General features: G+C 40.2%; 1 protein-coding gene across 2 annotated transcripts; it reads right to left on the reverse strand.

Annotated features, from left to right (window-relative positions):
• Positions 1-10618: 10618 nt before the first annotated feature.
• Positions 10619-26555, reverse strand: LOC135313034 (uncharacterized). Of its 2 annotated transcripts, XM_064449098.1 has the most exons (6): positions 22172-26555; positions 20006-20095; positions 17710-18039; positions 16158-16280; positions 14925-15058; positions 10622-11457 (listed from the first exon to the last, which is right to left on the reverse strand). In XM_064449098.1, the coding sequence occupies exons 2-6, from the start codon at positions 20055-20057 to the stop codon at positions 11338-11340; spliced, it is 759 nt and encodes a 252-aa protein (XP_064305168.1). In that variant the 5' UTR covers positions 20058-20095; positions 22172-26555; the 3' UTR covers positions 10622-11337. The 2 variants fall into 2 exon arrangements, with proteins under 2 accessions (XP_064305169.1, XP_064305168.1); XM_064449099.1 differs by lacking the exon at positions 22172-26555 and having other exon boundaries at positions 10619-11457; positions 14925-15031; positions 20006-20778.
• Between the last annotated feature and the right edge of the window lie 25 nt (positions 26556-26580).

Genomic DNA, 26580 nt, shown 5'->3' on the forward strand with positions numbered 1-26580 from the left:
AAGGGATATTCCATATCATGTGACATCATGCTTGGTATATAAACTGGGGGGAGGTGGCCAGGGGAAGCAGCGATCACGGCTCGGGGACCAGCAGTGTCAGTCGGTGGGTGGTGAGTGGCTGCATCACTTATTGTTTGCTTGTTTCTTTCCCCCTCCCCAGGTTTCACTCTCTCATTATTTTCCTTTTCATTATATTATTACTGTTATTATTATTATTATGATTACTGTTTTATTTTAATTATTAAACTGTTCTTATCTCAACCCATGAGTTTTCTTACTTTTGCCCTTCAGATTCTCTCCCCCATCCCACTGGGGCTGGGGGAGCAAGTGAGCAGCTGCGTGGTGTTTAGTTGCTGGCTGGGGCTAAACTATGACAGTCAGTAAGGGGTTTAAGTAAAGTCTGAAATTTTTACATTAAAGTGCATGTTGAAACCTGTGGGGTTCCTTCAGAAGATGGAAAAAGAAGAGGGCAAACAACTAGTCCTTGTTAGCTATGAACATCAGCTGGTGTTTGCATACACGCACAATGGCAGTCACTGGTGGGTCAAGTGCCAGGAACTTTTCTTTGTCCTTTTCTGACATACATCTGTAACATTAATATTAAACATGGCCATTAAAGAAAAATAAATTCCTCCCTCTAAAGGAAAACCTAACAAAATAAAATATCTACTTCATGCATTCTCATGGCTTTGAATCATGAACATCGGTGTTAGGTATACAGAAGAAGGGAAAAAGTGCTCTGAAAAGGCAGAGGGGGAGATCCTCAGCTTCAGTCAACAGGATATGTCAGTATGTCCACACCTTTGCCACATAACCTGGCAGAAAAAGTGTCCTCATTCTTGACCCATTTTCGTCTGCAAACAAAGGTAAGACACAATTTTTGAGAAGGCGGCTCCGAAAGTCCTAAAACACAAAATAAATCTCAGGGCTGGAATTCTTACAAACTGAAAGGCCACCATGGTAGCACTGCCTGGTTGGCTTTTTTTTTTAATGAGTCATATTTGTATTCATGCATGTGCACGCACATCAGTAGCACTCAGACTTTTCAATTCACGCTTTTTGTACTGTTTAAATATTCTCTTACAATTCTTTTTTCATTAAAAATAACAGTTCCGTGCACAAGGCACAGACTATTACAACTGTTTGCAAAACCAAAGCAGAGTACAAATAGGAGGCGCACACAGGAGAGCAAGAAGTGTTTTAATGCCAACCCATCTGTCCAGCTCCCCAGTGAGATAAAGCATTTTCTGTGGGCCTGTTTAAATTTTATATTATTATTTTAATGTAAACTATATCCATTATTTGCTTCTCTTAGGTTTCTTTCTTTGCAGAATGGTATAGACAACAGCTTGGATGAGTATTTCCTGAAGGTTTACACAGAATTAGGTCTTGCTGTTCCTAACTTGGGCCAAAAGTTTATATAATTTATGTGATACAAATGTGACTGTCACACACATAATTTTCAAAAACCATTCAGATATACTCAAATTTTATGGCATTTGGCCAAATGTTCAGGCTTTTATGAGATTTGTGTGACCTTGTGCTGATTTCCTCCTAGAGAATAATTTTTATCCTTGCAGCAGCATCTGTTTTGGAGAAGTCTGAATAAATACCTTTACCAGCTCTACTCTAAAGGGCCATTTGTGTCACAGCCAGCTGAATAGCTGAAATAGGATAAATGAAATGTTAAATTTGTATTAGAGCTTATCATCCCTCAAAGCTTATTCCAAAAGGTGCAAGGAGTTACATGAGAAGCTCTTTTTGACAATTTCCACAACTCTGTTATGTATCTGAGTGGGAGAAGCACGGGAGGAAGAAAACACAATCTGAAACGATGAATTCAGTGTTTTTAAGTTGTATCTTGGCAGCAGTATGGAAAGCACTTTATTTTTCTCTTAGCAAGAGGATAACATCTGAACTATAAACAAGCATTGCATATTCCACACTGAGATAAACTTATCAAACCCCTCAAATCTTCCAGTGTCCTGGATTGTTTGTTAAACTTTGAGTATCGACACGCTTTATTTACTAAAGAGCAAGGTTTTCCTTTGCACTGCTTCTGAAAATTTGCTCTAAGTCTGGTTAACAGTTTTTAAAGGTCATTTCATTTCCACAATGCATGGTAAATTTGTTTACGTCTAGTGATTAAGTGATGCAAATGTTTTGCAAAATACAGTTAGAAAGAGTAGGCTAAACAGGCATGGGGAGGAGTTTGTACAAGCACAGCGTGATGTTCAGTGATACACTGTATGGGTCCTGTTAATTATATATGTATAGGCTTTCATTATTTTATTATAATTTACTTCTCAAAATATCCTGAAACGTATTTCACAAGCAATTAATAAGCTCATGTACTGTTTAAGTGATGTTTAAAGGCAGGTAAAACAGAGAAGACCAAGGTCAGCTAACCGTCTGTGTGACTTTCTGAGCTGAGAGCTGGGGTAATCACACTGTGGTCTGGCAAAGCTGTACCGTGGGAAACATACTTTCATCATTGCATATTGACTCTGCTCAAACACAGTTGTTAGTGCACCAGACATAGCCGTATTAGACTGTAAAATCAATGAATATATTACAGGCAATAAATGAATATTTGCAGTGTAAATACTTCTGTCTAGTTTTCAATCCTTGATTGAATAATTTCCTGGATGCTATTCTTTACAGGGTTTTTTATACTTCAGTTTTAAGGTTCATGTTATTAAGGGTTCCAAGATGACTTTTAAAAATTATTTTTAATAATGGCAGAAAAAGAGGCCACACCCTAAGGAAAACTGAATATTGTCCATTCCAGAGCAGTAGTCATGAAATCTAAGTCCCACGATTCCTCACCCAGTCTCACACAAGCAGTCCAACTGTCATTTGCTCTAACACTTACAAAGTACTACTCAGATATAAGCCCATCATGCTAAGCTGTGGTGAGCATAGTAACAAGTTGTTCTTTAGCATGATCAGAAAGAAGAGGAAAAAAGACAAAGAAGAAAAAAGAAAAGAAGAAAAAATAAGAGAAGAAAAGAGAAGAGAAAAAGAAAAAAAGGACAAAAAAAAAAAGAAAAACCAAAAAGGAAAAAAGGAAAAGACCTGTGAGAGAGGATGGTTGTTTTGTAAACTTTAAAACAGACTGAGTGAACATTTTCAAGGAAATTCCTGTTTGTTAGAGAGAGGTAAAGACACGCCAGAATTCCAAGAAAGCTTTCAAAAGACATTTGTATGCAAAGCAGAATATTTTAGCCAAGTTAAGCTCTCATGAACTAAACAATACTCTTTTTCCTTTATTATACAAAAACATTTTATCAGAAGGAAGGAATCTCGAAGAGAAATTTGCCTCATGTTGAGTGTTCATGCAGGCAACACATGGACAAAAAACCTTTGCATCCCCTGAAAACTTTTTTTTTTTTTCATTTTAAAATATTAATTTATGCAGCTGTTGAAGAAATGCGAAGGGTTGCCCTGCTCTCACAGAACTGTGTGTAAAGTGAGGTGATACCCATATACACTGTCAGGAAGATTTACAAGGCAATTTGATCGAGCGGCAGTTCCCCAGGCACACACATTTCACAGAGCTGACTCCTTTTGGTTTCCAGAAAGTAATCACAGGGTGTAGCACAACTGATAAGAGGTGGGGCTATTTCAGAAGGCAAACACTGATATAGTTCTGTCATTGTTAACAGGGCAGCAAACAAGCACACTGGGCTCAGAAATACCGAAAGGTGAGGCGAGAAATGGGAACCACAGCATGCTTTTGTAACAGATAATTTCACTTCAGGTTCTGCTTATCCAAAAAAGAGAAGATCTTCAACACATGGGAATCAAAAATGGACCTGCACAGAACTGGGAGAGTCCTTGACTTCGAGGGGGGATCCCAACCATGAACGGATTCTTACCTAAAGCCAGAGGATGCCTGAGTGTGTTGATGAAACGTGGCCATAGATAGAAATGCAGGAGTTGCATTATTTTGACCAAAATTTATCTTTTAAATGTGCAATTCTATCTAGATGGACTATCTACTGGGTGTATTTAATAGAGCAGCCATTTGTGTGATGATTATTGGTTATGGTGTCACGGAAATGGCCTCCACCTGTCTGAGGTCTCATGCTCAGTGCCCAGGCCCACCACTCACGTGACTTTGCTACGACACTGCATATCTGAAGGCGAGATGAGAAACCAGTTGTTATTCTTTCTACTCAGAGGCAGTTAGCTCATTTTTTCCCCACAGAGCTTGATTGAAATGGTAGCTACTCTTTCCACTTCCTTTTTTGCTTGATAGCAGTCCCTGTCTAGATTAGACCTAGAGTTTTTAGGTTAAGCTTAGTCTGTGTTTGAAAAGAAACTTAAAAGGACAAATCATATTTAATATTGTACAGCTGCTAAACTGAGAAAGGAGAGTTATTCTATCTGAGCAAACCCAATCAGCCCACTGGTATTTTTGGAGTGTGCGTCACCTTAATACCTGACCTTTTTCTACTGTCTTTGTTAGAGATACTTATCTTGTTTTTCCTCTTTCCAGAATTAAAAGCTATGAAGTAAGAAAGGAACAATATCCATTACTTGCTTTCATTATTTATTTCCACAGCAGTTTCAGAAGCCCCAACTGTGCAGTGCAATCCTGTCATGCCAGGCAATGTACAGATACAGCATTCCTGGCTCACGGAGGTGATCATTCAGCTTTAGGACAAGACAAGCACATCAGCAGGTACCAGAACATAGAGCATTTCAGAGCAGACGTATGTGACAGATGCGATTTCTTGTTACTCTTTTGAACTCTTACATTGTTTAGTTAGATCTCTAACCCCTGCCTGTCCACTAATAATGCTACACACTTACTCCCTCTCTGCCATATCTTTTTTTATACTCCTCTACCTCTGTGGAGTTGAATACTCCCCGAGACAAAGTTATGAATTTGATAAGAGCAGCTCTGGCTGTATAAGATGTTGCTGAGTCCTGCCAACTGGCTCGCTCTGGAAAAAGCACAAGGGATTAATTCTATCAGCCAACAAAATCCACCAGTGCTCAGCACCAGGCCACAGCAACCTAGCCAAAGCCTTGTTACTAGAATGTAGTAGTTCATCAAAGACCTTCCTCCCATTTCAGTAGTTCATCTTGTGTGGAAAATGAGAAGCATTTACACATTATCACCTGTCCTTTCTCTTGACCAGAGAAATTGGTTAATGCTCTTTTGATCTGTGTATTCGTTACTCAGTTGTATTTGCAGCTTCCTGTTTACAAAATACTGAGACAAGACTGCTTATTAAAAGAAAAAAAATTTTAAAACTCCATTTATAGCCACCCTGTAACTACCCAAGATGGCAAAAATAAATTCTGATGATCTTCTAGATGTACTTTATGGTTTATTTCTGCTGTTAATTTATAGAGGATGTGGCATTATATCTTGGTTTGGAGTTTGATGGTGAAATAGATTCAGCACACAAAATTGTATCTGGGTTTGAAAGCCCAGTTCATCAAGATGGAATAAAACCAACACATCATCCTCTTTAGGCTAGTGGAAACATGGACTCTGTGGACCCCATGACACACTTCAGTTTCCTCTCAGGTGGTGTTTTTCCTTAAATTAAGGGTCTATTTGAAGATTGCAGTCTTTAATAGAGAAGCAGGTAAAAACATTTTAGCTCAAAGTATTGGTTTGCACCTATGCAAACCGGATCCTCGCAAATTTATGGGCCCCGATGGGATGTACCCGTGAGCACTGAGGGAGCTGGTGGATGTTCTTGCTGAGCCACTCTCCATCATCTTTGAAAGGTCATGGAGGACAGGAGAGGTGCCGAAGGACTGGAGGAAAGCAAATGTCACTCCAATCTTCAAAAAGGGCAAGAGGGAGGACCTGGGAAACTATAGGCCAGTCAGCCTCACCTCCATCCCTGGAAAGGTGATGGAACAGTTCATTCTGGAGGTCATCTTCAGGAATGTAGAGGACAAGGAGGTTATCAGAAACAGTTAACATGGATTCACCAAGGGGCAATCACGCTTGACCAACCTGATAGCCTTCTGTGATGGCGTGACTGGCTGGGTCGATGAAGGGAGAGCATTGGATGTTGTTTATCTTGACTTCAGTAAGCCGTTTGACACTGTCTCCCATAACATCCTCACAGGCAAGCTTAGGAAGTGTGGGTTGGATGAGAGGACAGTGAGGTGGATCAAGAACTGGCTCAACAACACAGCTCAGAGGGTCATGATCAATGGGGCAGAGTCTGGATGGAGGCCTGTCACTAGTGGTGTTCTCCAGGGGTCTGTGCTGGGTCCAGTCCTGTTCAACATATTCATCAGTGACTCTGACGAAGGGACAGAGTGTACCCTCAGCAAGTTCGCTGATGGTACCAAGCTGGGAGGAGTGGCTGATACACCAGAAGGCTGTTGCTGCCATCCAACGAGACCTGGACAGGCTGGAGAGCTGGGCTGAGAGGACCCTCATGAAATTCAACAAGAGCAAGAATAAGGTCCTGCACCTGGGGAGGAACAACCCCCTGCACCAGCACAGGCTGGGGGCTGAACTACTGGAAAGCGACTCTGCTGAGAAGGACCTGGCAGTGCTGGTGGGCAGCAAGCTGACCCTGAGCCAGCAATGTGCCCTTGTGGCCAAGAAGGCCAATGGTATTCTGGGGTGCATTAAAAGGAGTGTGGCCAGCAGGTCGAGAGAGGTTATCCTCCCCCTCTACTCTGCCCTAGTGAGACCACATCTGGAGTGCTGTGTCCAGTCTTGGGCCCCCCAGTTTAAGGAGGACGTGGAACTGCTTCAGCAAGTCCAGCAGAGAGCTAAGATGATGATCAGGGGACTGGAGCATCTCTCTTATGAGGAAAGGCTGAGAGACCTTGGTTTGTTTACCCTGGAGAAGACTGAGAGGGGAGTTCACCAATACCTATAAATATCTAAAGGGTGGGTGTCAGGACGATGGGACTAGGCTCTTTTCAGTGGTGCCCAACAAGAGGCCAAGGGGCAATGGGCACAAGGTGGAGCACAGGAAGTTCCACCTCAATATGAGAAAAAACTCCTTTCCTGTGAGGGTGCCAGAGCAGTGGCACAGGCTGCCCAGGGAGGCTGTGGAGTCCCTTCCCTGGAGACATTGAAACCCTGCCTGGACGCGTTCCTGTGCCCCCTGCTCTGGGTGTGCCTGCTCAAGCAGGGGGGTTGGACAAGATGATCTCCAGAGGTCCCTGCCAACCCCTACCATTCTGTGATTTTGACTTTTATTTCCCAAGCAATGCTAGGAACTACACAAGAATTACAATTCAAACAAAACCCTTCCTATTTACATAGACTTTCTCTACAGATTTACCCTATCTCCAGAGCTGCACTTGCCTAATAGAGGACACTGCCTAATAAGGACACTGAGAGTGTCCTTAACTAGTTAAATGAAGACATCCTTAAGTCAATTTAAGGCTGGCTGTAGCTGTTTAGTTTTTGATAATAGTGGCAGTTTTACAGTGGTTCTTCATATCAGCAGTACAAAGAAAACACTTCAGTTAAAATCAGGTTTCAGACAAATTTTAGTCAACCACGTAAATGCCACTGCTGTTCTGACAGCACTGTTATCAGGCACAAGAATGCTAGTCAGACCGTCACACACAAACATGACTGTTTTGTCAATATGTTGGTTGGGGCACCTCATCATCCTGCCTGCTACTGAGGATCCTTGATGTAATAGAGCCAGGAATACCTGCTCCATACTCTTCTTCCACAGGTACTATGAGAGGAAATAACCCCAACCCAGGGCTTGGAAAAAAAGTGTGGTTCGAATCAGACAAATAATCTGTACCTAGTTGCTAAGACTAGCCGCCTAAGTGCTGGGTAGATTAATTAAGCTGCAAGTCCTTGGATCATTGTGCAATGGAGCAGGAAGAGAGAAGGTTCAAGGCCATAGTCTCAAGTTAACTATACTAGGTCTCCAAACCAGGGTCATGAGCATAACAGAAACAGAGAAGGAGCCTCACTTGTAGGACTATGAGTAAGCAAAGTACATTGATGAGACATCAAAAGTACGGCAGAACACTTAAGAGGCTTTAGAATATATTGTGCCAGTTTTGCTCTTAAATTAGTGTGTTTTCGCCTGTGCTTAACACAGGACTTGGAAACCCAAATTAAACCAGAATGGAACCACCACTTGGCAGCCGCCTGTTCAAGAGGGACTAACCACCAAAACTGGCTAGAAGCAAAGGCCCAGGATTCTCTTCAAGTTCTGTTATTAGGCGGATGGGCTTCATTATATACTGAACAGTTAAAACTGAGATCATACTGAACACTAGAATGTTTGTGGAGCTAAATTACAGAGCTCTTTTTTGTTTTAAAGCTATCAGGATAACCATGAAGAAAAAGCAGAAGTCTGCCTGCCCTGGAACATCTTCATCAGGGTTTGTTGCTTCCCAAGTGGTACAGGAGCAGAGGCAACCTACATGATGCATAGGTGTCAAACTCTTGTTGACTGAGTAGGACAACCAGTGGGAGCTCTGAAAATATTCTGCTGGCTCATAGCCACTGTCAGCTGTAGATAAAAATAGGTCATGATAAATTGAGTGTAGCCTTCAACTGCCAGATGTTGGAAATAACCGTGTTAGCATACAAAATATGAGCAGCTGTTAATATGGTAGTATTCTTTGCTGGTAGGAACCACATTTAATTAACAATTTATTAGTACTGTTGTAATGACAATATGATTTGGAGACTATTAAACTGTGGCTTGGTGCAAATCTCTTCATTTAGTGTTTTTCCTACAATAATTCCCTAAATACTCTACATCTCCTCATTGTGCTTAAATAGAGAAAGAACCAATAATATATGGAAAGACCAAAATGTTCCACACTCACAATGCTGGTGCAAAACAGAGCTTTTTTGATCAGGGACCTGGGCTGAAGGTCATTACCCCTTTTACTGATTCTGACTTTCTTGTGCAGGGGACAAAGTTAGATGGTTTGTGGAAATCCAGAGTCTCACTTGTGATCCTCAAAGGAATATGGCACATGACAGTGTTTCACCATGCAGTAAAGGAAACATATCTGTAATAATAAGTTTCAGGACAAAAAAAAAAAAAAAATCACAATTTTAAAGTGACTGAACTTCAAAAGGAAGAAAAGAAAATGCTCTTGCTTAATTCAATTTATAATGGGATGTGCTATAACAATTTCTCTCGTGCAGGGTATGTTCACAGTGCAGTGATTACAGCATTTTTTGGACAGCAGTATATTCACTGCAGAAGGGCATTCAGGGCAGTTACAGAACAGCCCAGGAAAGAGGGAGCACATCAAACAGTGATCCACGGCCAAACTACAGTAATTTGAGAGGTAGCTTTGTGAACTGTAGTCACTACAGCATAGGCAGAGCCAGAGCATGAGCCATGCTGCACGGCCTTAAAGAATATTGAGTAGTGAGGCAGTCACACATTTAGACTATGCAAACTGTTTTTAAGGGCTCTGGGAAAGCTAGTCTGTGTCTGCTGCACTGCCCAGGGACAAGCTGTAACAAGCGTCTTGAGCAGTGAAGTAATTTCTCCCTGCTTTGCTGGCAAGATGACCTAACATCCAGTTAAGCTCTGAAAAAAACCTTAACAGAAGATGAAATAACCCTGATACATTAATACATTCACATTTCAGATATCTGCTCTTAGTATTCAGCAGTCCTTGGACAACTGCCATTAGCTTTGCTGTCAATACTCTTCACCCTCTGTTCAGACCTTGGATGCCAGGTTTTACTTACATTTTCAGTTTTGGTTTTTCTTCAGTGTTTTTTTTTTTTAATGTTTTAGAACTGGCAAAAGTGGAACAAGTGTGAACACCCCATCTCCTCCAAGTACCCCTCCTCCACCAGTTAGACGAAAATTATACATAATAATAACATATATAGCTTCATTTAAACCTAGTATTTCCTTGTGTGTAGGAGACTACCTTCTCTGGAAGACTTTTCATAGAATCATTAAGGTTGGAAAAAGACCTTTACGATCATCAAGTCCAACCATCAACCCAACAATAATAATCTCCTAAACTGTGCCCTGAAGTGCCACACCTACATGTCTTTTAAATACCTCCAGGGATGGTGACTCCACCACTTCCCTGGGTAGCCTGTTCCAGTGCCTGACCACTCTTCCAGTAAAGAAATTCTTCCTAATATCCAGTCTAAACCTCCCCTGGCACAGCTTGAGGCCATTTCCTCTCGTCCTATCGCTAGTGACCTGAGAGAAGAGACCAACACCTGCCTCACTACAACCTCCTTTCAGGTAGTTGTAGAGAGCGAGAAGATCTCCCCTCAGCCTCCTCTTCTCCAGATTAAACAACCCCAGTTCCTCAAACTCTCCTTGTTAAGTCCTGCTCTCCAGACCCTTCACCAGCTTCATTGTCCTTCTCTGGACACGCTCCAGCAACTCAATGTCCTTCTTGTGCTGAGGGTCCCAAAACTGCACACAGTACTCGAGGTGCGGCCTCACCAGTGCCAAGTACAGGGGCACGATCACCTCCCTGCTCCTGCTGGCCACACTGTTCCTGATACAAGCCAGGATGCTGTTGGCCTTCTTGGCCACCTGAGCACACCGCTGGCTCATGTTCCGCCGGCTGTCAACCAATGCCCCCAGGTCCTTCTCCTCTGGGCAGCTCCCCAGCCACTCCTCCCCCAGCCTGTAGCATTGCCTGGGGTTGTTGTGACCCAAGTGCAGGACACAGCACTTGGCCTTGTTAAACCTCATAGAATTGACCTTGGCCCATTGATCCAGCCTGTCCAGGTCCCTCTGTAGAGCCTTCCTACTCTTAAGTAGAGTGTGTGAATGAATTAACATTCCCTTTCTACATGAATATGATCCTTTCTGGCCTACCACTCCGGCTATGATGTGGTCAGCACCGATGACAGTTTCAGAGATCAGACTCCATCCTGTGTGTAGTCTATCGTGTCTATTTGGTCAAACGATTACCACCATGTGCATTTTTTTTCTCTACCTTCTGTTATTTATACATGGGCTGCCTGAAGAAATGATTTTTTTGGAGAATGTTGTTCAGTCCAGAAGACTTTTCAAAGGTTGATAATACATCCTTTATTATTTCTGGACACAGCAGGAAGAGTTGAAGACAGTCTTCTAAAATGACATACCCTCCAAATTCAGACTCCCTACTGTGTTTTGTTAGTGACAAAACATTCAGAGACTGTTTGGAACCAACCTTTTTTCTTGTATATTGTCCCACTGATATGCTTCTGACCGGAAACTCACATAATGCATCCTTCAGCAGCAAATTATCATATTGTTTTCAGTTTCATAGTTATTTTGCCATATTTTGTTTATGACGTCATCCTTTCAGTTCTGAATGTCAAAGTAGATGGCAGATCCTTGTCTTGTTCTAGGCTTTTCAGCTGCCCTAGTTTTGTGGGATTTGCTCATCTGCTGCACTGGATACAATTGTCGCAGTGGATTTGTCATCTTTTCCTTCTGATTCATTGCAAAAAACATCAAGTGATTCATAAAGTGTAGACACAGCCTTAAAAAGCAAAAAAACCTCCAGTCAAAATAACTTTTACCCACAAAGTCTATTTATAATGAACTTTTACCCAAGACACAGCGTCTAGCACAGCCCAAGGGAACAGAGAGAAACACAGGCCACAGAGTTGTAACTTCAGAGGGAAGGAGTGTCTCAGTACTAACACTGAAAGACAAAGTCTTCCTATGTTTGGATTCAATCCTCATCATTAATTAGGTACAAGCCACTTATTTAGAATACCAAAGATGTCAAGTTCCAGTGTAAACCAGGTTCTATGAAATCTGAACTGGCTAAGCTTTTTTATTTTTAGCTTTTTGTTTTAATCATTTAACACCAATATTTCCAAAAAGCTTTATGCACTGTTCCTTCTGGAAGGACAATCTTTTGTTGCAGTAAACTAGCACACCGTTCCAGTATTCAGATGCTTCCTGGACTGTGCAAAAAATCCTGTTTTCATTTCCTAAGCACATGTAGGATTTGGGATCTTCCGGTAAGTCCTTCAGCAAAAGCCAAGAATTAAAGATCTCCCTGAAATGCGCACAAAGACCTGTGCTCACAGACATATTCATTCTCAAGCTGACATGGCATAAAACAATAAAAAAGTGGAAGTGATGAAATGGTAGGTTTTTATCTTCACACTTGTACTTTGCTATGGGGATTTACTATTTTTGTTTTAATGAGTGGTGTTCAGACCAGAGAGAGGTACCTGCTGGCTGAATGTCAAATAGGAGGCATGGTAGGTACGGCTAACGAACCTGCATCATGCTCCTATGCATTTTTGCACAACCAGAGCCTCTCAGGAGTGTGCTTTTTGTGTGATTCCATGAGCTGGAAATTTGCATTAATCCTACAGCAGTGCATAGATTTGGGCTGGAACCTGCAGAACTTAGCGATGAAAAAAATCATCAACTGCTCTAAGAATTCCCTCAAGGGCCAAATCCCTCTGCAGCTGCCAGAACTGTCTGGGAAACACTCCCTGAGCATCTCAACTCGGGAGATATGGGATGAATCTCCAGAGAGATAGAGACAAGTGCTATAAAAGCACAACTACAGTGGCCTGCTTTGCCACGGGAATGTTCACTCTCAGGTTAAGCTAACTTAGATAATTGGAGCTATGTGTTGTCCCCTGACCTAATTGCTCAGGGTTTTTATGACATATGATACAGACAAGAATAAAATCCATGCTTTGATTCAAGTTCTGTGTTATAAGATTGCCTTTGCAACCCCAAGGAACGGAAAAAACACATGACATAAATTGGAGACTGTAAATAGCCTTGCAGAGGCGTACAGAACCTTCACGTTTGCTGTTCTAGAAATGGTGCCTAAACCTACCCAGAATGTACAGCAAATTTCCAAGGTTTGAAAAAAAAAGGGGAGGGGTAAGCAACGTAAAAAACTAGAAAAAAATTAAATTAAACTGATCATGTTCTGCAACACAACTGCAAGGCAATGACTGCAACTCTAGAGCCATCATAATTTTGCTCATTACTGCTGGCTTAATTTGTTTGAAATATAGTGTCCATGCACATCGTATGTACTGGCTTTACTAATCTACTGGATCTCTTAAATGATTTATAAAGATCCAGTTATGCTTTAACATTTAAAACGATAACACTATGAAATCACCCTTCTAGCTTTCATTAAAATAGCAAAAAAGTGTGTTACATTAAAAAAACCACTGAACCTGTATCATGACACACACTGTGGTTAACAGCTGCTAAATTATAAAGCAAAACCAAAAGATCTTGTATAATTGTATTCACACATCATCTGGATGAATCTTGTTGTCCATACAAACCCTGAGCTTAAGTCCTGATTTAATGGCTACTAATGAACTCCTCACTCTGCACCACCTCTGATGCTTGCTTTCTCATTCTCAACCTCTTTTTCTTACATCTTCATTAAATATTAACAAGTAGAAGAGTTATCCATTTATAGCTAGCAATTAGAATATTTTATCACTATGACCATACCATCTCATGCCTTGTCTTTTTACTTTTTCTACTACAATACCTCCTGTAAAAGCAAGACTCTCAGCTTCAGTAAGAATCTACATATTATGGGGAATTAATTTTCCCAGCTATACATTTTCTTTTTTTTTAGAATGATGACTATTGCACAACAAAAGATAGATATTACTGTTTTACAGCCTGTGTCCTGATATTCTCTCTCACCATAATTTCAGCACCAGTGTGGCCAAATCAAAACTGAAGCCAGGTTCGCTAACAGAATTCAGGAATCTATAAACTCAATAACTGCAGTTGTGACCATGGGCTTTAGCACTTTACATCACCTCTGTGTGGCTTGTCCAAGCCTGTCCAGCTGACTGTAGCAGAAGTTGCGCCTGCCTATGCAGGTGTTAAATTAGGGCTGCTTCTCCTTGCCATTTTATGTTTGTCCTGGGTTTGGCTGAGATAGAGTTAATTTTCTTTCTAGTAGCTGTATAGTGCTGTGATTTAGATTTAGGGTGGAGAATAATGTTGATAACACACAGACGTTTTAGTTGTTGCCAAGTAGCGCTTACACTAGTCAAGGACTTTTCCAGCCTCCCGTGCTCTGCCGGGTGCATGAGAAGCCGGGAGGGGAGGGGGCACAGCCGAGACAGCTGATCCAAACTGGCCAAAGGGATATTCCATACCATATGACATCATGCTTGGTATATAAACCGGTGGGAGTTGGCCGGGGGGACAGTGATCACTGCTCAGGGATGGGATGGACATTGATCAGTGGGTGGTAAGCAATTACATTGTGCATCACTTGTTTTGATGATGATTACGATGATGATAATACTACTACTAACTTTTTCTCTTCCTCTGCTGTCCTATTAAATTGTTTTTATCTCAACCCACAGGTTTTACTTTTCCCCCCCCCGTTTCTCTCCCCCATCCCACAAGGGATAGAGGGAAAGGTGAACAAGTGGCTGTGTGGTGCTTAGTTACTGATTGGGGTTAAACCATGGCAATGTTTTAATGTCATTAAAAGATGAATAACTGCCTGGAAAAAGGACCTTGCCTGAAATCTGCTACAAGCTCTCAGCAAGTGTTGCCTGATCTAATGGCCCTATGAGCTGAAGATGGTACAAGCTCCTTGAGCCTGGTATACAATTTTACATAAAGGGACTTTATTGCCTTTTTTTACTTCTTCCACACTGCTTTCACTCAGTCTCTATATTGATATTCTTCACTTTTTGCTGCCCTCTTCTCCAGACAATTTTAGAGTGTCATTAAATATAACAACAGAATCCAATACTTTTCTACTACATAAATATCTGTTTTCTTATTTGAGTGCTGTCTCTTGCATGAAAACCTTTTTTTTTTTTCTTTTTTTGCTTTAAACCTTTTTCATGTGTAGTAAGATGTCATCCTACGAACAGCAGCTTGTTGTGTGCTTCCTGTTCAGCGCACTCCCCAGTGCTTCATTTTGAAAGTCCTTCCCTCAGAGCAGGAGTCTTTTTATGAACCACTTACCCATTCAGCAGAACTACATGATGAGTTTTCCTCATCTGCTTCATTGGTGGATTCATTTCTCCCATGAAGTTCTGCAACTTCGAGCTTCTGCTCCTCCTGGTGCCTTCCTGCCAGCGCAGGAGGTTGTGCAGAACCTTAGCAAAAACCAAGTTAGAGTCACTGCTTGCTTACTGTCCATTTCCAGAGTCACCCTGGTACTCTTCCAGAGCTCTATAAATCTCTGATATGAAGAGTGCAGAGCTCTTGTACAGCTAGACTTGATGACAGGCACTAGAGTGGTGTTCAGCTTGCAGATGGAAACAGCTGCCTTCAGGTTTCTGAACACCCCTTAGGCGATGGAGATCTGGTCAATAGAGTTTGTGCCATGGAAACCGATGAAGAGAACTGATCAGCTCACCCTTAAGTTGACACCTACAATGGGTCAGTTTATACAAGGACCTCAAGATCCATGCCTGTGTTAACTCCAGTGACTGAAATGGGAGCTTTCACTTGCCTAAATCCCCTCTCCCTGCTTTTTTAATCTGCAAGTGGAATTGCATCTCAAGCCATAGATATTCCACCTATATCCCCGACAGCTCACAAGCTGAGTAAGCCTCATATGGCAACCACAATACTCACGCTACAGTTACTTAAGAGGCTGCCTTAGGTTATGTGTCACTGGTCTGTACCCACTGCCCACAGATGCCCTACATTTACACTCATCCCATACCCTTGCTTTTCACTGTTTTTTCTTGTGACTGCTTCCATCCTTCATTTCAGGATTTTGCAACACACAAAAATTATTAATTAGCTAATTAAAATCACAGCTTAAAAACCACAGCTCAGAACGAAGTCCCCAAAGTCAGGTCTTTCAGATATCACTCCCAAGTGTCACTACCTAGAGTGAGAACATTATGTGGAGCGAAGTTCTGGCCCCTTGCTTTTTCCATCTGCTAAGAAATTATCAGAATTGATATTCCTTCAATATCTTAAACAGGTCAGTCTAAGTGATCACTCCTTCTGGAAAGAGAAATAATGGAGGCAAGCGGCTGCAAGAATGCTCCCTTGAACTACAAGCTGTGCCTTCTGAGCCCCCCTCTCAGCTTCAGGTGCCCTTAGCAGATCAGAAGCAGGTGAACAGAAGTTACACATTCGAATTCCTCTTCGTGATGCCTCTTAAGCGCACCTGTCCAGCCATCTCAAAACAAACATCTAACTTGGAAAGTATGTGTTAATGGAAATATTGTCACTCACCAGAAAGTTTTGAGTGCTGTTTCTTTCTGCAGGGACAGAAGCAAAGATACAAGCTTCCCACCACTGACATTAAGAAAGGAATGATGGCCCATATTGACAAATCTTTCTTTTTCAAGAGAGCTCCTGCAATTATATATTTCAAATAAAGTTATGTACTGTTCAAAGATACAATAGAACACCACCGCCATAGCAAAAAAAAAAAATAAAATTAATATTACTTCAGGAGTGAATCAGTCCACCCTCCCCACCAAGTGCAAGGTCATCTATACTTTACCGTTCCTGAGGGATGCACGCGTGATGAACAGTAACATCAATCCCTCCTATAGCTCCTGCAGTTTGGTAGTTCCCCCCCAGTGTCTAATCTGTGTCTTTTCTGCTTATACTTTAAGGCTATTACTACTTGACCAAGTAAGAGATCAGATCACTTAACTCGTTTTAGGAGCTCAGATTATTTTAACTTTTACATCCATTTCCCCCCATTTTGAACACTACCTCATTTATTGTCTGCCACTGATGTTTTCTAAATCTTTGATCACTTTTGTGCCTCCCTTTGGACTATCAGTTGGCCAATAGTGTAAAATAGTGGCCAAAACTGGACTGTGCTGGGTGAATGGAAAGGTTACTTCCTGTGACTTGACTGGTCAATATACAAGTGATGTTTGATAATGTTAAAGGTCTAGTCAGAGCTAGTCCCCTAGGTTTTCTCTACAGTTGAGAGGCAGAAAGAGAGAGGCAGAGATCAGCATCTTCAAGAAGTGATTAATAGTATCTTGAGACAGGTGTGTAACAGGAGTGAGGTAAATTCTTTTCTAGATATGCTGCATTCTTTTAATAACTTAAGGTGAAACATACAGCGAGTATTCAGAGGCAGTTAGATTTTTCAGCAATAGGAGTAATGTATTACTGCTTTTCAAAGCTTAATTCAGAACTGGGACCTTAAATTGCTCCCCTGTAAAGGTTACCATATGACTATAATAAAATAAGGAGACACAGCCTGTATAAACGTTTTCTCATAACAACTTTATGGACATAATTCCTTATAAATATGGAACCGATACTGCTCTATCTTCCATAGTGATTCATCTCCCACTTTTTATTAAGAACTTGTAATAAAAAGATAAAATCATTAGTAAAGGGTACATTTACTGAACAGAGTAACCATGTCATTGTTTCAGTCACTGCTTACCACAAGGCAAATTCATTCACTATCTTACATCTAGCCTACCAAATCCCTTCTGAGAAACAATTGTTTGAGTCTTTTGTGAAATGCACAGCTGACGCACAGTTTTTTTGTAAACCTTCACTCATAATTCCCCTTAGCAAACCCTTACAGAAGAAAACAAACACTTTACATGGGGGTATTAAGGCAGAGAGCTTAAGTCAATTGTCATTAAGAGTTTTTCCGGTCCTCTCTGTATTTGTCTCATTCACCCTGAGGTCCACAGAGTTGGGGGAGGGATGTGGGAGAGGGAGGAAATATATAAAATAGTTCAAAATGAAGAATCTTTATGATGACAAGTTAAATGGCACGCATATACTCTTGCTAGCTTACCTTTCTCTTCAACAGTCACTGTTGTTCCATTTCCACATACTTTCTTACAGAAAGGTATTTCAATAATTATCTCACAGTAGTAAAATCCCGTGTCATTTCTACTGGCAGATTTTATCACCAGCACATCCATGCTTTGACGGGTGACGTTGGAAACATAAAAAAGTTCTGATGATATAGTTTTGGTGATGTTCTCTTTATTAACAAGATACCAGCTTATTCTATACCTTACAACAGATTTTTCCCAAACACAGGCTATTTCAGCATGGTCTCCAACTGATAGATCTATTTTTGCTGGGTTTTGGATGACTCTTATATTATTGGGATCTGTAGCTAGTGGAGAAAAACACGTAGATTTAAAAGTTAAAGCAGCAAAGAAATTACATTACAGCCCCAAATGTCTACAATCACAGTATTTAAAATAATGTTAATATTGTAAAATAATTATGAGATTACTTTTTAAGATCAGTTACTATCCACATCTCCCTTGAACAATCTGGCTTTCTGGCTAAAGGAAACTGTAATCTGGTGTGCTAAAGCCCTCTATCATTGCTGTGTGTTTGTGTGCAATAAATGAAGATTTTCTTTGTAATTGCTGATATACTTACTTTTTATTTTCAACAAAAAGCTTCTATAATAGAATAGTCTGAAGCATATTAAATACTTTATCTGACAGATAAAGAATGACCAAAAGGAGCTTTTCAGAATGATTCATCAGTGAATAGTGAAGACTGATCAAAATGAAAGGAAAATCCACTACAATTTTTGTCACCGTGTAGGAGTTCTTATCCTGCACTGCTGCTAATTAGTGACAAAAGTACAGCATTTTTGGGGTGGGTTCTTTAATTTTGTTTAAACTTCTTTCATTAAGCTTTTGCTGACAAGTAGTTTATAGCATCACATTCACCTCCTTAGTTTATTAAGTATACAATATGCCATTCAGACCACAGGCGTCTCATCGGGTCTGTTGCCTGGCTTTTAGCTAAGGTTGACTTGGACATTATCAGAGGAAGCTTTTTATTCTTTCCTGTTTTGAATCTCTTTGTCACTTACTGTCCACATGCAAGGTGGACATGCATGAGATACCGTGCAACACTGTATAAAATATTTTCTTCTGACATGAAACCACTGTGTGAATATCAGACAACTTTTTCTTTTTTAAATGCTAGTGACATTGATGCTCATCACAAAAGTCCTAATCCTATAGAATCTATCCCCATGACTGCTGAGACCATTGGTTTCAGATGCTGTGCAGAGAATTATAATTTCCTTTTTTCTAGAATTTATACTGTTAAAATGAGGAACTACTCATAATAAGAGTAAACTGCTTGATTTTCTTCCAAATTTTATCCTGTTTGTAACTCAGACACATTTCACACGAACCTATACGTAATGGGATGATTTTGCCCCTATCTAGTCCTAAAATGGCATCTGATAAGTTTTATCAGAATTTTATCAGAATTATGCAAATAAACTTTTCTCCTCTGCCCTTAGAAAAAAGCCACATATCTGTCAAACCTAGAGGAGTTAGGCTCCTCTATTTTTTCCACAATGCCATGCTCAACAACTTACAGAGGAAAATATTGACAGCATAGGGGTAATAAATAGCAGAAAAAATAAGGGAAAGAATCAATGTGGCATATAAATGACAATTTAGAAGCTGTTCAAGTATCAAAGAACAGAACACTAATTTCAGTTTTTCTGTTCATTTGTTGTTTAAAACACACTTCTGCTACAGGCTGTGCTAAATTTCCATCTTGTCACTTCACTGCCTTTCTGCAAAATATCACTGAAAACATCCTTTTGCCCTTGCTCTTAATCTCTCCCTCTCTTTCATTCAATTTTTTAATTTATACTGAACTCTTTCTGTATTATCCAGTGCAATTTGTATTGAATAAGGAACATGAAACCTTATCTGCTTTGCAGTTCAGTAACTAACGTGATCTAGAAGAAAACCTCCTTAATGTTTTAAAATTCTATATTCAGTGTTTGTCACAATAAATATTCAATTCTGAAGGTCTAAAAAATGGTGCTTGCATTAACCTAAAAACATTTGGGGCATTGAAGTGTAAGATTTGTTCCTCTACACTTTTTCTACAACAATCTCTTAGTGAAAATATTTTTATTTACTCCCCACACATTTTAATTTTGATTTCAGCATTATGAAAATATGGTTAACATCCTCCTTGTCTCTCAGGGTAGATATCTGAGGTAGATATACTGTGAGAAGTTTTTTTAAAATCCAGCTCAAGAATTACAGGTGACTATAAATAAAACAAAGCAAATAAACAGCACTTACCTAAGGTGCCAAAACACATTGTCAAAAGAAGTCTTAGTAAAATTATGATCATCACGCAGGACTATTAGCACTTGCATCAGGGTGTCTTTGCTGAAGACACAAACAAATGAAAGCACGTCAGATTCACAGCTTAACTTCCTCTTCCCTCATGTGGTGAGCGTGACAGAAACTTAAATGCAACCCAGATTTTCCCTACGCTGCCATCACAGATGTGTTTGGTTTAGAGCCCAGCTATCCTGTCTGAAATCACAACATTTCTTCTTCAAGTTTTAAATTGCGTCCTAACAGGTTACCTTTTAACACAAGATTAGCCTCTCTTCTGATATGACGTAAAGAACTGCTTTTCCATACTTAGTGTGAGCGTTGAACTCTACAATCCTTCATTTAAAGGCATTTTATGAAGATAAGACTTCTTTAGCTACCATGAACGTGCTTGTCAGCAGCCTCTTCTAGTCAATGTGATGAATCTTATCCAAAGCCAAAAAGAGACGATGATTATAAATAAGTTACACCAATGCCAAGTATTACTCTTATCTTTCCTTATCACAGATTTCATTGTCTTCTTGCTGAAACCTAGCCTAAATTCTTCCCTCTTGTGAAGAGTACTTTCCTAGTTTTGCCTTAACAGTAAGTAGCATAGCTCTGTTGGCAGGAGCAATGGAGGAAGGTTTAGTTTGAAGACTGCACTCACAGCGGCTCCAACATCAGCGGGACACAACCCAGGACATGGCTGTGTATACATTGTGTCCCACTATTACCTCTGCGGGTGCAGGAAGATTGTAAGCATGGGTTAAATAAAATGATCTATAGTTACATCATCAAGTTAAGGGCCATGTTGAAACCAATTTGCCTTCAATTATTAAAAAAAATTCTACAAATATAGATCACTGTATGCTGTTTAACGTTCTCCAGTACTGATTTTTGGCTCCAATCCAGAATCACTTACATTGCCTAGCCAGAGAAGTGGAAGACAAAACATTGCTTCTGTTTTCTCAACTTATCCAGTCTTATTCCCTCAACAGATGTTTCAAATGCAAAGGTACTAGGCCAGACAAAATTGCTGCACAAACATGTTCCATTGGATAACATCAAACTTACAAGGACAGAAGTTTTAAAAAAAAATCAAATAGAACACACAGAGAACACGATTCAGTTACACTAAGAACTTGATAAGAACCTGTCAGTCACAAAATTTCCTAGAACTGATATCAGATTTTAGCAGCACTGGGCAGGTATCCGGAACAGCTAAGCTGCAATTTGTAATGACGATGCAGCCACATTTAAAGCCTAAAGCACTGTTTCTTCCATTTAACTGCTTCTCAGTATCTACCTTACAGGAGTAGTTTCCAGTGTCACTTAGGTTGCCAAGGAAAATTAAAAATGAGACAACAGCAAAGAGAAATGTCACAAAGCGCTGAAGGCTATCCCCATTCTGATGGTGCACAGCTGACTTAGTTACCACCCTTTATAGTTGTGAAGACATAAGAAATACTTTCAAATTCAAAAGAATGAAAGGATATATTAAAGCAAGTAATTTATACTTAAGGATATGATTTAATTATATCAAGTAATTCTGTTAGCATGGACATTATTTTATCTTTAGTACTACTGATCAAAGACACAGAATAAATGCAGTATGCATGTGTAAATTCAAGGGGAAAAACTAGCTTCTCTTGTATGTAAGTATCTACATTTGTGCATTTAGCATTGAGTGATGCAGCTGGCAGCTCCAGCACGCAGAATATTTTGTCTAGAGACTAGGCGAAGCTTTTTCAATGGTACTGACCGCAGCTGGTATTTTCTCTGAAAGATGCTTTGGTTCTAATCCAAAGCATCTACTGTCTGAGGTGAAATTAATCAGCACACAGAAAAAGGGGTTGGGAAAAAGGTTTATTTTAGCCCAGGTTACTTCACTGTACCGTTTTATGACACAACCCCACAAACTCTCATCACAGTACTACTGAGTGGGGGGAAGAATATGGTGACAAAATTTCTTAAGCCAGCTTTGCTGCCAGAATAAGTGCATCACACAAAACAACTATGTGGGTCAGGAAAGGACCAACAACAGAAAGATCCTTGCAAGTCTTCTTTTCTTTCTGCAACTTAATCTTAGTTAACCTTGGAAACTGCATTGATGAATTTGGGTTCTGTATATGTGCAACTCACTCCCCGGGGTGCTGGAGATGATTGCAGAGCAGCTGCTCAGCACAGAGGCACTCTGTTCTTGGAGAGGAAACAATAGTTATAGCCAGTCTCTTCCGAATGCTTTCCACAAATCCATCTTCCCAAAACTTTTCTCTGTGGCATTGAAAGAACAGCAGTGGAGGCATACTGAAAAATACAATTGAAATGTTTAAACAGAGGCCCTAAATCCCCTCCCTCTTCCTCACCCGTCTGTCAGCCTTGCGTGAGAGCTTGTAGCAAGTATCAGTGAGACAGCAGCACTTCTGAGGTGTTACTGTCAGCTGGGAAAGTTTACTAATCTACAGGAGCATTGATGAGAATATGTGTGAAACTCAAGGTAGTCAAATGAGTTTGTAATTCTGCTGCACTGGAATCAGAAGATGGAGTAAAACCCATTTATATTTATTTTTTATGAAAACTTAATTTGAAACAACATTCTGAAGTACTAAGTCAAAGACATTATCAGATTCTTTTTTTTAAAAAAAAGTTTTAACTCCCAATTGCCTTTTCACAATCTTCAAATCATAACAGACATTGTAGAAAGCTACAGGTGTGCCAAAAGAAAATTATGGCAAAAATGGAAATGGCACTTTTGCTGTGCCTAACTCATGAATCTTCCTCTCTTCCGACTCAAACACAAAGTGGAAAGCATGCTATCGCTTGGGCTTTTTATCCACTACCTGACTTCAGTGTAACAGACCTCAACTTCTTATGACAGTCAGTGGTGTTCTATGAGCTCTGTACAATCATAGACATGAATTTTGTCTAGCTATGACCCAAACAAAACCACCAAAAATTTGGTACTAACTCTAGGACTCTTAGCACGCTTATTTATTATCACAGAATAAAACACACCTAATTTATTTTCTAACTGTGAATAAAAAATTACTTCTCAGTAGGAAAATTGCTCCACAGTACAGCTGGACTAACAAAACAAATATGACAACTGTGGATACCACAATTAATTTTAGACTTATTTTTAAGAGTGCAAGTGATTCTTTTACCTGATTTAGTGATTAAAAAAAGTGAACTGCAAAAATTTCCTTTCCGAGGAGCCGCTATGGAATTCTCACACAACAGAAAAAAAAAGAAAAGGTCAGGGTACTGGCATCGCTACATTCATCAGCGGGACTTTCTCAAACAAGATAAATACTCGCATGAAAGAGGAACTATTTTCTTTAGCTTTCATTTTAGTTTGCACCTGGTTTAACATAACATAAAGGTTATGCTTTAACTTTTCCTAGAAAGCAAAAAACCTAACAGAAATATTACTTATCTTGTGAGTGCAAATAACTAATATGTGCATTTCAGCAATGTGGATGTAACTAGAAGTATTTGAGATGGAACAGTGCACGGGGAAGGAAGGTGGGATGTGACAAACCTGACCATGTGTTTGCCAAGTAGGGGCAAGACCTGTCATCTTCAGTGTTTGGAAGTAGATTCCTTTCCATTTTGTAACTGAGGCTCACATTTTTGCCACCTAGGCCGTATCAGATGCTGAGCAATGCTGCAGCCAGCAGAGCCTAGAGCCAACAGAAAAGCAAGAAAAAGTGGCCTTAGGGCACTGGAAAAGGAGATGGTAAAACAGGGGTTACTGAGAGCCACCCTTTGTCCCTGAACACAAATAGGACTCCACCAGCTCTCAAGGACATTCTAGCTTCTACTCCTCAAAATTACATAGAATGATGGAACAAATGTAATTCGGCTTTCCAGGCAAAATAAACTGATCTCCCACAAGACCCAGAACAGCAGCATCTTGGAGGGTCTGCAGCTGTGGACAAAATAAGCTGTTACAAGAAGTCTGAAATGCAGGATCTTCTGATATCAGTTTCACTCTGGCTTGTCACATCCTCTCCTTCTCCAACACCCAAGCGCTCTGCTATCTCCTCCTAGCTCTTCTACTCTGTAACTGCTACTTCCTTAACTCCAACCAAAATCAAAAACAAAGCTTATTTACCATAGCACAAATATACTGTGTGCATGCGAGACACTCATCTCTGCTTCTAACATTACATATACCCTCTTTTCTTTTGTGTGTGTCCCATCTGACGTATGCTTTGAAGTAGTATTTAAGTACAGAGTGGCCTGATTTCTATCAAGTCTTGATGTAGCACTGCAATGTTTTTCCTTGCTGTCCTGAAACGTGTGAGGGAAGAAAAAGGACAATTGCTAAACAGGTCCCTCTACAGAGATTTGAATGCCTGTAGGCTTCCATTTGCTTGGGTTGAGATTTCTCAGGAAAAAGAACATATAAAATATGCAACGACATCTTCTTCTAGCAGGAATGTGCTTTTTACAGACCAGTCTTGGATGCCTCTGGTGCAATACAAGATTTGACTGTGGCAAATTATTCCCTGATGGCCAATTGCACTGGAATAAGTCCAGATAAAATATTCTGTGGTTTTGTCTTTTTTTTTTAATCAGAAAGTCTTCATAAATTGAAGTAGAAAACCCCCCAACACATAAATCAACTGGTAATGAGGCACTCCTGTTTATAGTATCTTGAATACAGGTTTTTGTAGGATTTGCTCTAACAGAGCCTACTAGAAACGTATCAACGGGACATCTGGGAACGCAGTGCCCAGAGTTAGCAGCTCTAAGACCCTCTACTGCTTGGCTGGGGTTGACCATACAATTGCCCACTGAAGATACAGTTCAATTTTTATAATCTACCAGCATGACTTGCTGTTACCAGCATGTGCATTAGTTAATATCACTTCAGTTACAAAAACATGAATTGTAACCATACCGCTGTGTAACCTACACAGTACACCCATCATACTACATGGCATAACCAAGTAGGGAATGAGAAAAGATGTACAAGCAAGGAAAACGACTTAGCCGAACGCATTTCATTTCCCAAATACATACACAAAACAAAACAAAAAAGAGTTGCCATCATGCCTTACTGCATCCGAGTTACAGTACTATACACTTCCCCTTTGGGCTTAATGTTGCAGGAAAATGGCTTTCACTGCAGCAGACCAAGTTAGATTGGCCTGTCACTAAATATTTATAGCCAAGTATGAAAAATAACCAATAGAAAATATGAAACAACCTTTCTTCATCCAGTAACTGAATGTGGCAGTTTCTGCAGTGATTTTAATGAGATGCAACCAGTGAGTATACACAGGCTGTCTACAGAGAAAAACTGACCAGGGCAGCTCTTCCAGCATAACTACTCCACAATAGCTATTCTGGAAGAGTGCTTTTCACTCTGTTTCCTTTGTTATTGAACAGTGTCTCCACATGGAGGAAATTGCTGCTGAATAGCCAAAGTAAATCAGAACAATTACCACAGCAACATTTCATTTGTACACGATTCTGGATTGGGAATTATTAACTGACTGAAAGGCATGTATTTTCTTCTTTTAAAGCTATCTATTTCCTCTTCCAGTTTTATGTTCATTGATCAGAAATGCGGTTTTGTATGGTGTTGCACCAAGCATTATTCATCACTACCGCTGCAGTGAAGTGACTGTCTTGATTCTCATCTCAGCTATGTGCATTTCCATGGTGAAAAGTAAAACAAGTAGAGATGCCCAACGGGATGCAAACAGAATCAGGTTCTACGGGTCCACGTTGGTTAGAGCTAACGATTAAAACAGAAAGATGCAACTTTTCTTTTGAACATAAATACATACCAGCTATTAGGAAAGCTAGCTGCTGTCCAAGTTTTCTTCTGCTGCAGCTCAATCAGATCTGCTTAGAATTTGCACTTAACTGCCAGTTTAAACCTAAACACAGTCCTCCATAATTAACTTCAACTTGATGCTAATGAAACATTTCCTGCTACCACTGTGCACATACTTCAAGCCTGAGAAGTATGAATGTTCACAGTGTCATAAGAACAGTGTTCCTGCTTCAGGTTACGTGATGAGTTAGATACTGGCCAGGTGGCAGCCCACTTGTCGACAGACTAGCTCCAGTTTACCCAGAATACAAGACTGAACATCCAGAACTGGGATACTGTGAAGCAAAGCTAATCAGTTTGGAACGTTAAGAGACATAATTTAAATGAAATTAGTTCAAAGGAATACAAACAGTACATTAAATTTCAGTTTAGAGCAATGCAGAAACTTTGCAGTTCTTGCCTAAAAGACAAAGTAGCCGCAACATGACAGTCATTCCTCCTTGCATGTAGAAACAGAATGTAATTTGGCAAAACACTCTGTGATTTGGAGTCTTCTCCTCTAACATTAAAAAAACCTAAGAGAAGACTCTTGAATCACCACTAATTAGAAAGTCAATTCAAGACTGTAGGACTAATATGACTCTGTCAATGCTCGACAGTGAAGCATCCTAGAAGCAATCACTTCAAAGCCACCCACAGCAAGCACAAAAACGTTCAATATGTTTGTGCTGCAACACCAAGGTCATTTTTGAACACG

This window comes from Phalacrocorax carbo, chromosome 4 (genome assembly GCF_963921805.1).
Source record: "Phalacrocorax carbo chromosome 4, bPhaCar2.1, whole genome shotgun sequence".
NCBI classification, from domain to species: domain Eukaryota; kingdom Metazoa; phylum Chordata; class Aves; order Suliformes; family Phalacrocoracidae; genus Phalacrocorax; species Phalacrocorax carbo.